Source organism: Schistocerca piceifrons, chromosome 8 (assembly GCF_021461385.2).
Source record: "Schistocerca piceifrons isolate TAMUIC-IGC-003096 chromosome 8, iqSchPice1.1, whole genome shotgun sequence".
NCBI lineage: Eukaryota > Metazoa > Arthropoda > Insecta > Orthoptera > Acrididae > Schistocerca > Schistocerca piceifrons.
In genome coordinates this window covers 324199273-324213633 of record NC_060145.1, presented here as the reverse complement: position 1 = coordinate 324213633, position 14361 = coordinate 324199273, and the positions used below count along the sequence as shown (strand labels likewise).

Here is a 14361-nt window from a genome sequence, read left to right as displayed (position 1 = left end):
GGTACACGGCTGTTGGAAGGGGGGCAAGTTGTTTCGCGTACTCTGTGTAGAATCGAATTGGTATCCCGTCAGGTCCAGTGGACTTTCCTCTGTTGAGTGATTTCAGTTGCTTTTCTATTCCTTGGACACTTATTTCGATGTCAGCCATTTTTTCGTTCGTGCGAGGATTTAGAGAGGGAGCTGCAGTACGGTCTTCCTCTGTGAAACAGCTTTGGAAAAAGGTGTTTAGTATTTCAGCTTTACTCGTTTCATCCTCTGTTTCAGTGCCATCATCATCCCAGAGTGTCTGGATATACTGTTTCAAAAATGGTTCAAATGGCTCTGAGCACTATGGAACTTAACATCTGAGATCATCAGTCCCATAAAACTTAGAACTACTTAAACCTAACTAACCTAAGGACAACACACAGATCCATGCCCGAGGCAGGATTCGAACCTGCCGCCGTAGCGGTCACGCGGTTCCAGAATGACGCGCCTAGAACCGCTTGGCCACACCGGCCGGCTGTGCTGTTTCGATCCACTTACTGACTTAACGTAAGACCAGAACTTCCTAGGAATTTCTGTCAAGTCAGTACTCAGAATTTTACTTTCGATTTCACTGAACGCTTCACGCATAGCTCTCCTTACGCTAACTTCGACATCGTTTAGCTTCTGTTTGTCATGAGAGGTTTTGGCTGCGTTTAAACTTGCAGTGAAGCTCTCTTTGCTTTCGCAGTAGTTTCCTAAATTTGTTGTTGAACCACGGTGGGTTTTTCCCGTCCCTCACAGTTTTACTCGTCACGTTCCTGTCTAAAACGCATTTTACGATTGCCTTGAACTTTTTCCATAAACACTCAACATTGTCAGTGTCGGAACAGAAATTTTCGTTTTGATCTGTTAGGTAGTCTGAAATCTGCCTCCTATTACTCTTGCTAAACAGATAAACCTTCCTCCCTTTTTTTATATTTCTATTTACTTCCATATTCAGGGATTCTGCAACGGCCTTATGATCACTGTTCCCTGTTCTGCGCTTACAGAGTCGAAAAGTTCGGGTCTGTTTGTTATCAGTAGGTCCAAGATGTTATCTACACGAGTTGGTTCTCTGTTTAATTGCTCGAGGTAATTTTCGGATAGTGCACTTAGTATAATGTCAGCCGATGCTCTGTCCCTACCACCCGTCCTAAACGTCTGAGTGTCCCAGTCTATATATGGTAAATTGAAATCTCCATCTAAGACTATACCATGCTGAGGAAATTTACGTGAAATGTATTCCAGATTTTCTCTCAGTTGTTCTGCCACTAATGCTTCTGAGTCGAGAGGTCGGTAAAAGGAGCCAATTATTAACCTAGCTCGGTTGTTGAGTATAACCCCCACCCATAATAATTCACAGGAACTATCCATTTCTATTTCACTAGAGGATAAATTACTACTAACAGCGATAAACACGCCACCACCGGTTGCATCCAATCTATCCTCTCTAAACACCGTCTGTGCCTTTGTAAAAATTTCGGCAGAATTTGTCTGGACATCATTTCCTGGTGCCTTTGTCGCACTTCAACGCAGTATCGGCCTTGTTACTATTGATTTGCCATTGCTAGTGTCAGAAGGTGGCCGGATGACCTTTCTGTCGTCACAAAGGAATGGCGCGAATATTTATTTATATTTGTAGGCCATTTAAAGAACCTACACAACAGTGTCTTAGCTTGGAGCTAAACAGTGACAAACCACATATTTGACATTACATTATTTTTGGTAGACATGCCAAGACAGTCAATCAAAACTTCCAATACAGCCTCGTGAACAAATTTACATTTTGTGGCATGTCATTATCTTTCCCCAAGCATTTCATATTATAATTTAATTTTTTAAATGTATACTTCTAAAATGCAAAATTTGGGTCTGAAAAAACACATCTGTTTGCTGTTGCACATCTTTGTTAGAAACATAAGTTTTGTTTATTTGTCCTTTTTCAGTTCTCTAAATAAAATATTATATCTCTCATTTCTCCTTTTCCATTTTTTTTCTGTATGATGTGTGCTGCTTGTGGGACATGTAAAAAAAAGTTACATTTCGGAAGGGGTAACACAGGAAAAAATTGGATTGTTTTTCCTTTTTAGAAATCAGTTAAATAAAATAATACAGGTATACTATTTTCTTTCCTACAAGTTTTACCTAATATTGAACCTCAGTTTACGACGAATGTTCAATGCACGTTCCACAGTTTTAGAATAATTTATATGTACACCGCGATCATTTAAACTAGTTTCAGAATTTTGAAATTATTGTGCAACACATTACATTTCATTTCATTACTATGAATATAATTAGGATACTGTAATAAGCACTGACCAGAATCCATGATATTATGTATCAGACAAGTATACAAAGTTTTAACACGATACCTACATCCACATCTACATCTACATGACTACTCTGCAATTCACATTTAAGTGCTTGGTAGAGGGTTCATAGAACCACAATCATACTATCTCTCTACCATTCCACTCCCGAACAGCGCGCGGGAAAAACGAACACCTAAACCTTTCTGTTCAAGCTCTGATTTCTCTTATATTATTTTGATGATCATTCCTGCCTATGTAGGTTGGGCTCAACAAAATATTTTCGCATTCGCAAGAGAAAGTTGGTGACTGAAATTTCCTAAATAGATCTCGCCACGACGAAAAACGTCTTTGCTTTAATGACTTTCATGCAACTCGCGTATCATACCTGCCACACTCTCTCCCGTATTACGTGATAATACAAAACGAGCTGCCCTTTTTTGCACCCTTTCGATGTCCTCCGTCAATCCCACCTGGTAAGGATCCCACACCGCGCAGCAATATTCTAACAGAGGACGAACGAGTGTAGTGTAAGCTGTGTCTTTAGTGGACTTGGTGCATCTTCTAAGTGTCCTGCCAATGAAACGCAACCTTTGGCTCGCCTTCCCCACAATATTATCTATGTGGTCTTTCCAACTGAAGTTGTTCGTAATTTTAACACCCAGGTACTTAGTTGAATTGACAGCCTTGAGAATTGTACTATTTATCGAGTAATCGAATGCCAACGGATTAGTTTTGAAACTCGTGTGGATCACCTCACACTTTTCGTTATTTAGCGTCAACTGCCACCTGCTACACCATACAGCAATCTTTTCTAAATCGCTTTGCAACTGATACTGGTCTTCGGATGACCTTACTAGGCGGTAAATTACAGCATCATCTGCGAACAACCTAAGAGAACTGCTCAGATTGTCACCCAGGTCATTTATAAAGATCAGGAACAGCAGAGGTCCCAGGACGCTTCCCTTGGGGACACCTGATATCACTTCAGTTTTATTCGATGATTTGCCGTCTATTACTACGAACTGCGACGACCTTCCTGACAGGAAATCACGAATCCAGTCTCACAACTGAGACGATACGCCATAGGCCCGCAGCTTGATTAGAAGTCGCTTGTGAGGAACGGTGTCAAAAGCTTTCCGGAACTCCAGAAATACGGAATCAACCTGAGATCCCCTGCCGATAGCGGCCATTACTTCGTGCGAATAAAGAGCTAACTGCGTTGCACAAGAACGATGTTTTCTGAAACCATGCTGATTACGTATCAAAAGTTCGTTCCCTTCGAGGTGATTCATAATGTTTGAATACAGTATATGCTCCAAAACCCTACTGCAAACCGACGTCAATGATATAGGTCTGTAGTTCGATGGGTTACTCCTACTACCCTTCTCAAACACTGGTGCGACCTGCGCAATTTTCCAATGTGTAGGTACAGATCTATCGGTGAGCGAGCGGTTGTATATGATTGCTAAGTAGGGAGCTATTGTATCAGCGTAATCTGAAAGGAAGGTAGTCGGTATACAATCTGGACCTGAAGACTTGCCCGTATCAAGCGATTTGAGTTGCTTCGCAACCCCTAAGGTATCTACTTCTAAGGAACTCATGCTAGCAGCTGCTCATGTTTCAAGTCCTGGAATATTCCATTCGTCTTCCCTGGTCAAGGAATTTCGGAAAACTGCGTTCAATAACTCCGCTTTAGCTGCACAGTCGTCGGTAACAGTACGCGGCGAAGGTATTGAGTGCGTCTTGCCGCTTGTGTACTTTACATACGACCAGAATTTCTTCGTATTTTCTACCAAATTTCGAGACAATGTTTCGTTGTGGAATGTATTAAAGGCATCTCGCATTAAAGTCCGTGCCAAGTTTCGCGCGTCTGTAAATTTTAGCCAATGTTCTGGATTTCCCGTTCTACTGAACTTCGCATGCTTTTTCCGTTGCCTCATACATAAGTGCCACGACCTGCATGATCTGACATCGACTGACCGCAATTGTTTGTCGTCGCATGAAAGTATGCATATTTGAGTGTTGTAGCATGATTAGAAATTGCGTTAATGATGTTATCTGGTGTGTGTATTCAGTAGACTTCAAACGGATATGCTTTTGTGAATGTCTTTTATTTTTGGGGTTAGGTCCAGGAAGTCGATCGTTTTATTGTTTTCTGGCCCCCACGCTGGGGGATGCAGTTCATTTAATGTTTTCTGTATCTGTTGAACATCTGTATCATAACTCTCTATTAGCAGCAGCATGTCATCTACCAGATGGTTATAATTTAAGTTTCCCTATTTAACACATTATCAGACGGAAACTAACAACTGTACAAGGATGAAACTTGGTAGCATTTATCTCAAGAACATGAGGAAAAGAAATAATGTATAACCAATTCAACCGAAACATTCTTAATGTGCTGCTACGGTACATCATAGCATTACGTACCGGTACCTTACTGCTATGAAACGGGCTCAATATGACGCCCATCAGTGCCCAAAAGAATCTGAAAGCGCAGGATTGCATTCTGCATAGAAGAACAAAGCATGTCCGTAGGCTGATAATTCGATCGTTTCCAGATGTGTTTCGGAGAAGCAGGTGAACTTCACAAGCGATTTGCGGTGGGGCCTCATCTTGCATGAAAAGCGGTTAACGCGTTCCTCTCCTGTAGGGCGGGTATGATATGCTGGTCGCGGTAACGCCGGCCAGTCACACTGCACGTTTTGTTTGGTTCTTGAGCGCGAACTTGTTCAAACAAGAGTGGACCAATGATGAACGTAGCCGTGAAGCTGCACCATACCGTTACACCTTCACCATACAGAGGAACTTCATGCACAGTGACTGGAGGTGAAGATCCCCACAGTTGGCAATCCTGTTTGTTCACCTCGCCCGTCAGAAAAAAATGAGATTCTTCTGTCCAAAGATAGTCCAAGGCCAGCTCTCGTCAGCTTCAGTCCTTGCGAGAAAGTGGAGAGCGAAGTCAACACAACGTTGTGCATCTTGTGATGCAAGCTGTTGTGTGATATGGATCTTATACGGATACCATTTGAGAATGATTCGAAGAAACTTCTGTGCAGTTGACAACGGGATGTTCAACTGTCGTGACACACCACGCGCACTGCCTGATGATCGGGAATTGCGCGCAGCGTTGTATGCCATAGCAACCAACCTGTGGTGCAACCGGTCGCCGTCTCTTCCCGGAGCGACACCAAATGCTCCAGTTGCTCAGAACTTCATCATGCTCCGCACAGCAGGTGGAGAAAGAGGACCCTTCCGTAATCGGTTCAGCCGGCGATATTCTCGACGTACAACTGCAGCATTACTGTTGCTTTGATAACAGAGCTTCACCAATAATGCCCTGCTCCTTTTGTTGTGTTGGCAGAAGAGCCAACACCGTGTTACTAGTGGGGGCCAAAATGCACGCGCTTTAGCTCACGCAGGCTGGCGTGGGGAGGGAAGGACTATACTGACGTGAGGTCTGGAACATGACAAGGAATTAGAATTCAGAAAGCGGACGTAATTAGTTTCATACTTAACTTTAATCCATTAATGATGAACGTCGCTCTTGACGGTACACGAGGCGGTGACACCACACCTTTAATCCAAGCTCATGTTGACGCGTCATTGAGTGCACTGCGACTTGTCACGTATGTGAGATATGAATCGCGATTAATGATCACGTCATTTGGTGGCCATAGTTGGAACTGGACGGTGGCGCTGTGACGCATGGAAATCATACCCCATATTCTGGACATTAATGGTACCACGTTTGGTACTAGTACGGTAATTAGTTTCCGTATTATAACATGTTAAATAGTTAAAGTTTACTCATAACCACCCGGGACATAACTTTAATAATATACAATTTTCGTTGTAAAATTGTTTGTGGAGCTAAAAAGTTTTTGTTCTAATGTTAAAAATATATCAGGTACAGTGCCAGCTATGCTACACCCCACGGTTACTCCATCCTATTGTGTGTAATGCCTTATTGAATTCAATGTAATTCTGGTTTACTGCTAGTTTTAGGATGTCAATGATCTCCCATATTTCTCTGATGGGTAATTATCTATACTGTGGAAAGTTGTTTTCCATAGTATTAATCTTTTTTTGTATTGGAATACTGATGCCGAGATTGGTGATGTCAAAGAACACGAATTTTTCGTTCTTTGATTAGGTCTTTTATTCCACCAACTGCGACATAGTCGCGTATTCAAACAGTGATCCAATACTGTCAAATGTTTTTTCTTATTCCATTCTTTGATCACACTGTCAATTCTTTAGACGATGGCCGGTTTCAATCCGTAATGACCATCCTTAGATCTTTTTTATATCATGTTAAAGTGATAAGGTCATAATGGCATCGTCAAAATATGTAATCAGCATAGCATCGTCACATAGATCTAAAATAAGGTGTAGAATAGGCCACATCGTCCACACAGTCATTATTGCAAGTGGCGACTCAAGTATGACTGTGTGGACGATGTGGCCTATTCTACACATTATTTTAGATGTATGTGAAGATGCTGTGCTGATTATATTTATATGTTTTGACTATGCCATTGTGGCCTCATCACTTTAGGGCATAGTGTAAAAAAGACCTGAGGATGGTCATTACTGACTGAAACCGCTCATTGTCCAAAGAACTGATAGTGTGATCAAAGACAGGAATTAAAAAAAAATTAGGTCTTTTAGGTTGTTTACTAACGTTCTCGGGTTTTTTATTGTGAATCATTTTTGATATGTATAATATTATGTGAGAAGGGTGTTCAGCTTTTGACTAATAAGGTACACTGGGTTCTATATATAATTAACCACACACTATGTTGTCATATGTGTTTTGTGGAGCTTTGTTTTTCCATACAGTTTAGGTGTCTTTGGTTTCATTACTATGAATATTCATTTTTCAAAATCAGTGAAAATCTTACATCAGCTTTTCACCAGTTTTTCGATCTGTAAGGCATATTATTTGGCAGGAGTTCTATTAATTTTAGTGATCTAGTACGAGGGCTGTCCAGAAAGTAAGTTACGACTGATCGCGAAATTAAAATCGCAGTGAAAATCAGAAATGTTTCATTTGTAACAGTTAGCTACACCTTTCAGCTACTTCTCTACGTAGTCGCCGTTCTGACTCAGACAATCGTCGTAGTTTTGTACCAACTTTCCAATACCCTCATCATAGAAGGCAGCCGCCAGTGCTTTCCGCCAATTCTCTACGCTGGCCTAAAGCTCGTTGTCTGTGGCAAAATGTTGTCTTCATAGCCAGCGGTTCGTTTGAGCAGAGATGAAACTCAGTGGGAGACAATTACGGGCTGTATTGTGGGTAACCAAACATTTCCAATTGAAACGATGCAGGAACATCTTCATTGCCCCTGCAGAATGAGGCTGAGAATTGTCTTGAAGAAGAAACCGCACGACAGTTATGTAATGTTGGTTGCATAGCTTCAGGGAAAATTCTCACCAGGCGCCCGTACTTGGCGGGAGACACTATTTTCTATAACATCTTTACGCGCTCACTAAGAGCTCAGGAATGAAAAGAGCGACATAATTCTACCTAGAGTCATACTAGGACACTGCCCAACACATCTTTGCAAAGCTTTATCGGATTTTCATAGTCGTTTCCATTTCTCGACCGATCGTAACTTACATTCTGGACAGCCCTCGTATGTTGATGCAACCTCTCACATGGCAAAAAGTGATCTCGAAGAACCTCACAGGTATCTCCTGTCGCAGTTCGTTGTGATGAACCATCAATGCCCAGTCATACTCCACCTTATTTGCCTATGGAGTCTTTGTGATACATTCCGATTCCTCTGGGCATCTGTCACGCTCTTAGTGGGTTGTTTGAAATGTTTTCAAACTGTTGCAGTTACGCATTAGGTGGATTATAGATTTTTCCACTGCTGAATGAATAGGATAAAAGATTGGTAGCATACATTCTTCTAAAACGTGAGTGTATTCCTGGGAATCTGTCCTGAGTAAATCTTTGACTATTTTTCCTACTGCAGCTACAGTCAGCCAACCAAAGACAGTACAAGTCCTCGTTCAACATCGTCTGTGGCATCAATATGGTTTCGCAGACCAGGTGTGCCCATTTTTCCACCATCAGTATTTTGCCGGTAATGGAAGGAGAGACCATGTGCCCGTGTCCCACGCTGAAACCCAAGCATTTCCGGAGTGTCTCGTGGAGTGACAACGTGTGACATTGCTCTTAGTGATCCATCTCTGTCGATGACGTTAAGATCAACCCCCTCCTTGCTGCTCTTCGAGAGCGTTGAGCTTTGAGCTGACACCATGTTTCATTCTAACTCTTTTCGTTAACCATAATCGCACCAGGATGTAGTAAATACGTTACAGTGTGTACCACACCTGCAGTTGAATGGGTTTATGGAATAAGGATACGTAAAGCCGGTATGGCGAATTGAGATACTTGGAGTCAAAGATGTTTAGAATTGCATGTAAATAAAAACTATGTGTAATATTTATACAAGTCACTGACATATTTGGGTTTTTTAACAAGAAATAGTTTATTTTAAAAATTTAAAGTGCTAAAATCTTGAAAATATAAGAATAAAAGTAAACTTTCATAATGGTACTTTTTCGTAAATCAGCAGTAAAAGAGTAAATAATGTGGTAATATGTTTAATTTTACGTGTAGCAGTAACAGTGCTAGACTCTATTTATATAGTACTAATGTAATAAGATATAGTATAATAGTTATTTATTTATTGCAGTCTCTTACGTTTCATACCTTGCTTTCATCAAACATCCTATTCAACCAAACACAATTCTCTTCATCCATTTATTAAACAAGCCATGAGCATCATCTTCTTTCACAGATGTTATTGCTTCATGATTCACAGTTTCAAGTTCATTATCCTGTTGAGTAGTACGTTTCTGTTTCCACAGAAGAATCAGCGTAAATGTACCGATGTAAGTTAATCAGCACAGTATAGTACCACTAACTGTATATTTCAGTTATGGGTATGACTGTATCTCGAATCTACTTCATTTTGCCATGGGTTTTGAGAGGCAGGGTTAGTTTGGATCACCTCTTCATTCCTTTATTAATATCCTGCCCAAGCAAACTTAAAATGGATAAGGATTGGTCTGCACTCTACTGTAACTGAAAGATACGATAAAACAGTTAATTGTCTCCACTTTCTTAATTTTTGTTTTATTAATCCTATTTTCCTGTTGCACTGCCGGAAAGGATGTTCCCAGACAAGATGTATCTTTGTGTAACCTCCACTCGACAGACTCTGGTTAACCATGAAGCAAATGAAGTGATAATTACAGTCTCTGTCCTCTGCAGCCAGTAAGCAAAACCATTTTTCCAGCAATGTTTTTTTTTTTTTAAGCATGTGTAGAAATGGGGGAACTGAATTTGAATCTTTTTTCGCCTCCATTTCCATAAAACACTACGTAAACGACGAACTGTCATTGTGGTTGTGAACGTTAAACACATACAACCATAGAGCCTCTTATAAAATTTACTGGTCACATTCAACTTTGGATCTGGTAAATTCTGAGAATAATCAAACTTAGCAGCAAGAAAAGAAGATTCTGTTTAGCTCATACGGATGAGATCTTTTTTCTGTCTGCCTTCTTTGGAGCAGTGCACTCTCTACTTTTCAAACATCTGTTGGATCACTTCTCAGCATGTTGTGACATCATGGACACCACAAATATCTGTCTCGGCCTGTTTAAATCACAGTTACAGTGTTCTTTGAAAAACTTGAAATAAGTTTATAATTCACAGTAAGCTTTTTACCAGTATGTTCAAAAAAGTATATGGAGAACGCTTCATATAATATCTTGATATTCAAGTTTGGATTCTGGAAGCAATTTGAATTTGATTTAGTGCCAGAATAATGACTGTTTCACTGAGAATCACGCTTAAATGTTTATTTAATTTAATCCAGACAATTGTTTCCATTTCATATAGCGGGCTGTAGTGACTGCCCTTCTTTCTTCAAATGTTTGTACGCTTAGTGGTCAGCGAGACGGATTGCCGTCCTACGGGCCCGGGTTCCATTCCCGGATGGGTCGGGGATTTTCTCCGCTCAGGGGTTGGGTGTTGTGTTGTCTTCATCATCATTTCATCCCCATCCGGAGAGCAGGTCGCCCAATGTGGCGTCGAATGTAATAAGACCTGCACCAAGGCTGCCGGACCTGCCCCGCGAGGGGCCTCCCGGCCAACGACGCCAAACGCTCATTTCCATTTTTCAAATGTTTCATTAATTAACATCTTTTACTATATGACCCTGAGTCTCCTTACTTAAAAGTCTACAGAAAGCCACACGGCAAATTATAAGCTTAGATCCTCTGACAACTAACAAATACTCTCAGATGGTGCGTCGAAAAGTCTTTGTGTTTTCGGTTTTCTTTCTATTCAGTTTCTTACCTTTAATTTCCATGGCCTGTGCTAGATGAGAATCGTGCATGTCCTTGCCCTGTCCATTATGAAACATTTCATGTAATTCCTTTTGCTGGTTTTGTTACACTTTTAGGTGACATTTTTTTCTTGGAAAATTCGTTCTTTAGCAAAAATTTCGTTTCGCTAACCTCAGCTCCAGTATTGCTCATTTATGCATCAGCAGTTGACTTCTTCCTTTTAGTTTCTGTCTTGTGCAAACTACTACAGCAGTAAATCTTTTTTATTTTCATTCGTTCCCACGTCACTTCGTCTGATGTAAAAACAAACATATAAACTTACGAGCAGCTAACTACACATCAGACAGACACAGTGTTGCCATTCACTGAAATAACGGGATTCTGAAACCAAGCTTGGAGGGAATATTCTGTACAATGGGGCGGGTCATTGAAAATGTTCTCCCGAAAAATAAGCCATAGATCTACAGGTTGTATTCCACAAAGCTCCTCAATGTTCTTATATGACTTCCACGTTGACAATGAATCGCGACAGAGAATTTTGGCTTCACGTACTGACATCAAACCAATGTTTCAGACTGTGGAACATGTACTCGCGTATTCATGGGGCCTCACAGGCTCTGGAACCATTCACAACTAGAGAGTGGACGTTCAAAGATGACAACTTTGCGTCCCTCCTGGGCCGTATGGGTGCAGTCGACCGCAAGCTCTTTCCCTGTGACATCGTAGACGTCGACTGGGAATGGTTCATCAGCAATACCATGCGTGGGTTGCGTCTTTACCTTCTGAACGAGAGCTTTGACACCTTGGAGGCAGCAAGGAAAAGATACCGTCGGTAAGTGCATTATCTTTTGCATGGTAGTTCTTGGAACTACAGTGCTGTGCCAGTAAGAAGACGGCTGCGTGACGCATTCTGCGCAGAGAGGAGTGGAGAAATCATTTTTATGTATACTGGCACCTTGCTTAATATTTTACAATCAAATGGGTTTCAATACGGCTGCAACTTGAAATGAAATGTGGTTAGAAGCAGAGTAATTAGTAAGTGGAATTTTTTTGCATGCTGTCAGGCATCTTCAATCGTTCATAAAGAAAAGGACTGAAACTTCCAGAATTTGTAACAGTGGCAAAATGCTTTTTTAGTGAAATATACATCAAGTAATGTATTAGAGTTGTTTGGCTAAATGTGTGTTCGTGGCAGGGTTATTTGTTGTTAAGTAGATCCCTTGACTGTGTGTGAAACAATTTTGCAAGCATCAGTGGCCAATATTTCTGTGGTTTCGCTAGCTAACATCAGTATATATTAGGCACTTTAACTATTGAAAGGCAAATACAAGATGTAAACAAATCGTACAAATCTTGAAGGGAAAGCTTCGAGGGAGATATGACTCATGCACAAAAATTTGCACTGCACTAAACTCAATTTTAAACAAACCAGTTTTCACGAGATGTGATGGCAGCCTGTAACTTTCTGTTCCTTTTAACAAGTCTGTGTGCAGTTTGACGTAACAAATGAAAAACTGGTGCTTCGACTTCCTAAAATACTTATAAAATGCAGATTCCTCTTCCTCAAGCTCCTTTTATAGTGTGTGAAATTCTCTTTTTGTACCGCGCAATGATATTTATCGGGCCCACACACCTTTTTGCGTTGTTTTGTACTTGTGCCTTCCTTGTCTAAATGCAAGCTATCCCTGCAAGCTGTAAATCATTTGAGTCCAATAAATGTCATTTTTGTACAAATGTGGATCTAGTAGTGCGCGCGTAGAAAGAGGTGAAAATCATTTTGCGAAGGTCGCAATTCTTGCGAGAAAACCGCTGAGGAAAGCCGTACGAGTTGAGATCACTTGATCTGAATTGACTTGACGCGCCATGACGTAGACGGACAGTGTGAATACACCTTGACGCGACAATGCCGTGACAGCGCGGTAACGGTCAGTGTGATCTTGCTTTAAAGCCGGGGTTTTGACAGCAGCAAAAGAGACTCAACTTTACCGGCACTAGAGTGACGTCACCGCAGGTGCTTGTAGAAACGTTCACGTTTCTATGGCATCACTCGAGCATCGCCACTTTTAGGCTGGCACAAAATTTAACATCGCTTTAGCTTTGTGACGGTACATTCCTTCCCCCCCCATCAATTGGCGTCAAAAGCAAATCTAGCAGCTGCCATCTTGTTTTCAGTGCTTTCAAAGCTAACGTGTGTATTGACGGTTTTCGCACTAATACGAGTGTTGGAACTTTAATAGTAGCAACTATTTATTTACAGCTCGTACAAAATAGATACGTGTTTCAAAGTTTTACTGATCTTCGAAGTAGTCACCAGCATTGTGTATAACCCGTTGCCAGCGATGTGTAAGTCGCAGGACACTCTTAGCAGTGTCAGCTGTGTTGACAGATCGAGCAGCGCGGTCTATTGCTCGACGAATTTGTAGCAATTCTGAAGCGAATGCCGTGACGTGTTTCTTTCAGGTTAGAAATCGAGTTGAACTTACGAGGGCATAAGTGAGGGGAGTGCAGTAGATGGTATAGCACTTAGCAGCCCCATCAGTCAAACAAATCAGTAACAGCTTGCACTGTACGTGTTTGAGCATTGTCCTGCGAGATGATGGTCAGGTCCTGCAGAAAGTGTCATCTCTTCTGTCTCTATGCTGTTCGTTTTTGGGACACAACCTACGACTAGCTTGGAGATGATTTGTGTGAGATTAAGCGAGTATTACTGGGCAATTAGTGTAAAATGATTTGTAGGTTCGAATTGGCTTCCTTAAATATGCAAATGATGAAATTTAATGCAATACTGGCAGTATATCAGGTTCTAGTACTAGGATCTTCAGTACTCTTAAACACTTGTCCAGCGGAATTGAGAAATGAAGTAGCGAGGTCTCTGGTGGCGCACCTGCAAGAACCGTAACTCCAGAATTCAGCGTAGGATAACTTTAGTATTTCGTCGTTTTTTCAACACACCAGAACATTGATATAGTAGTTTTGAAGACGTGGTGTAAATATTGGAGGATGTCACGTAATCGCTAGATGTCAAATAACGAAGTATCAGTTTTAGTTTCACTTGAGCAAGACTTGCATATCCAACGTGAGGATCGAATCTTTTAATAGAGCTCAACAAATACTTGAAACTTATTTTTACTATCCGAAAGTTGGTTGTTTGGTTGATTTGAGTGTGGGTTCCTCCGGATTAGAGAAGGATGGGGAAGGAAGTCATTCGTGCCCTTTCAAAGGAACCATCCCGGCGTTTGCCCGAAGCCACATAGGAAAATCACGGAAAACCTAAATCAGGCTGGGCGGACGCGGGTTTGAACCGTCATCCTGCCGAATGCGAGTTCAGTGTGCTAACCTCTGCGTCACCTCGCACTTTATCCAAAAGTTGTTCAGGCATCGATGTTCACTGAGGGGTGCTACTGCATCTAAGTGTTTTTACTGCCCCTGAGTTATTTCTGCGTAAACCCCACTTGCAAACCAAAATCTTTATGCTTAGTCTTGTTCGTATCGGATTCTTGGTGTAATTCTAATGCCATAACCTGACTTACAAAGCAAACATTTGTCCAAAGAACCTCAGTTGGCGCCATGTTAAAAACCATGCTATAAGAATTTTGACAGCAGCAAACGGCGCCACTGCCGTATCAGTTGTCACGCCACTTGCTGTTCCATCACTTTAGCTGCA

General features: G+C 41.3%; 1 protein-coding gene across 2 annotated transcripts in view; it reads left to right on the top strand.

Moving 5' to 3' along the window:
• Window positions 1–14361, top strand: part of LOC124711793 (fatty acyl-CoA reductase 1-like) — a 229908-nt gene that overhangs the window by 204467 nt on the left and 11080 nt on the right. For both annotated transcript variants that reach the window (XM_047242013.1, XM_047242014.1), the window contains exon 8: window positions 11272–11529. In XM_047242013.1, the coding sequence (XP_047097969.1) occupies window positions 11272–11529 (258 nt within the window). The remainder of the gene's footprint in view (window positions 1–11271; window positions 11530–14361) is intronic.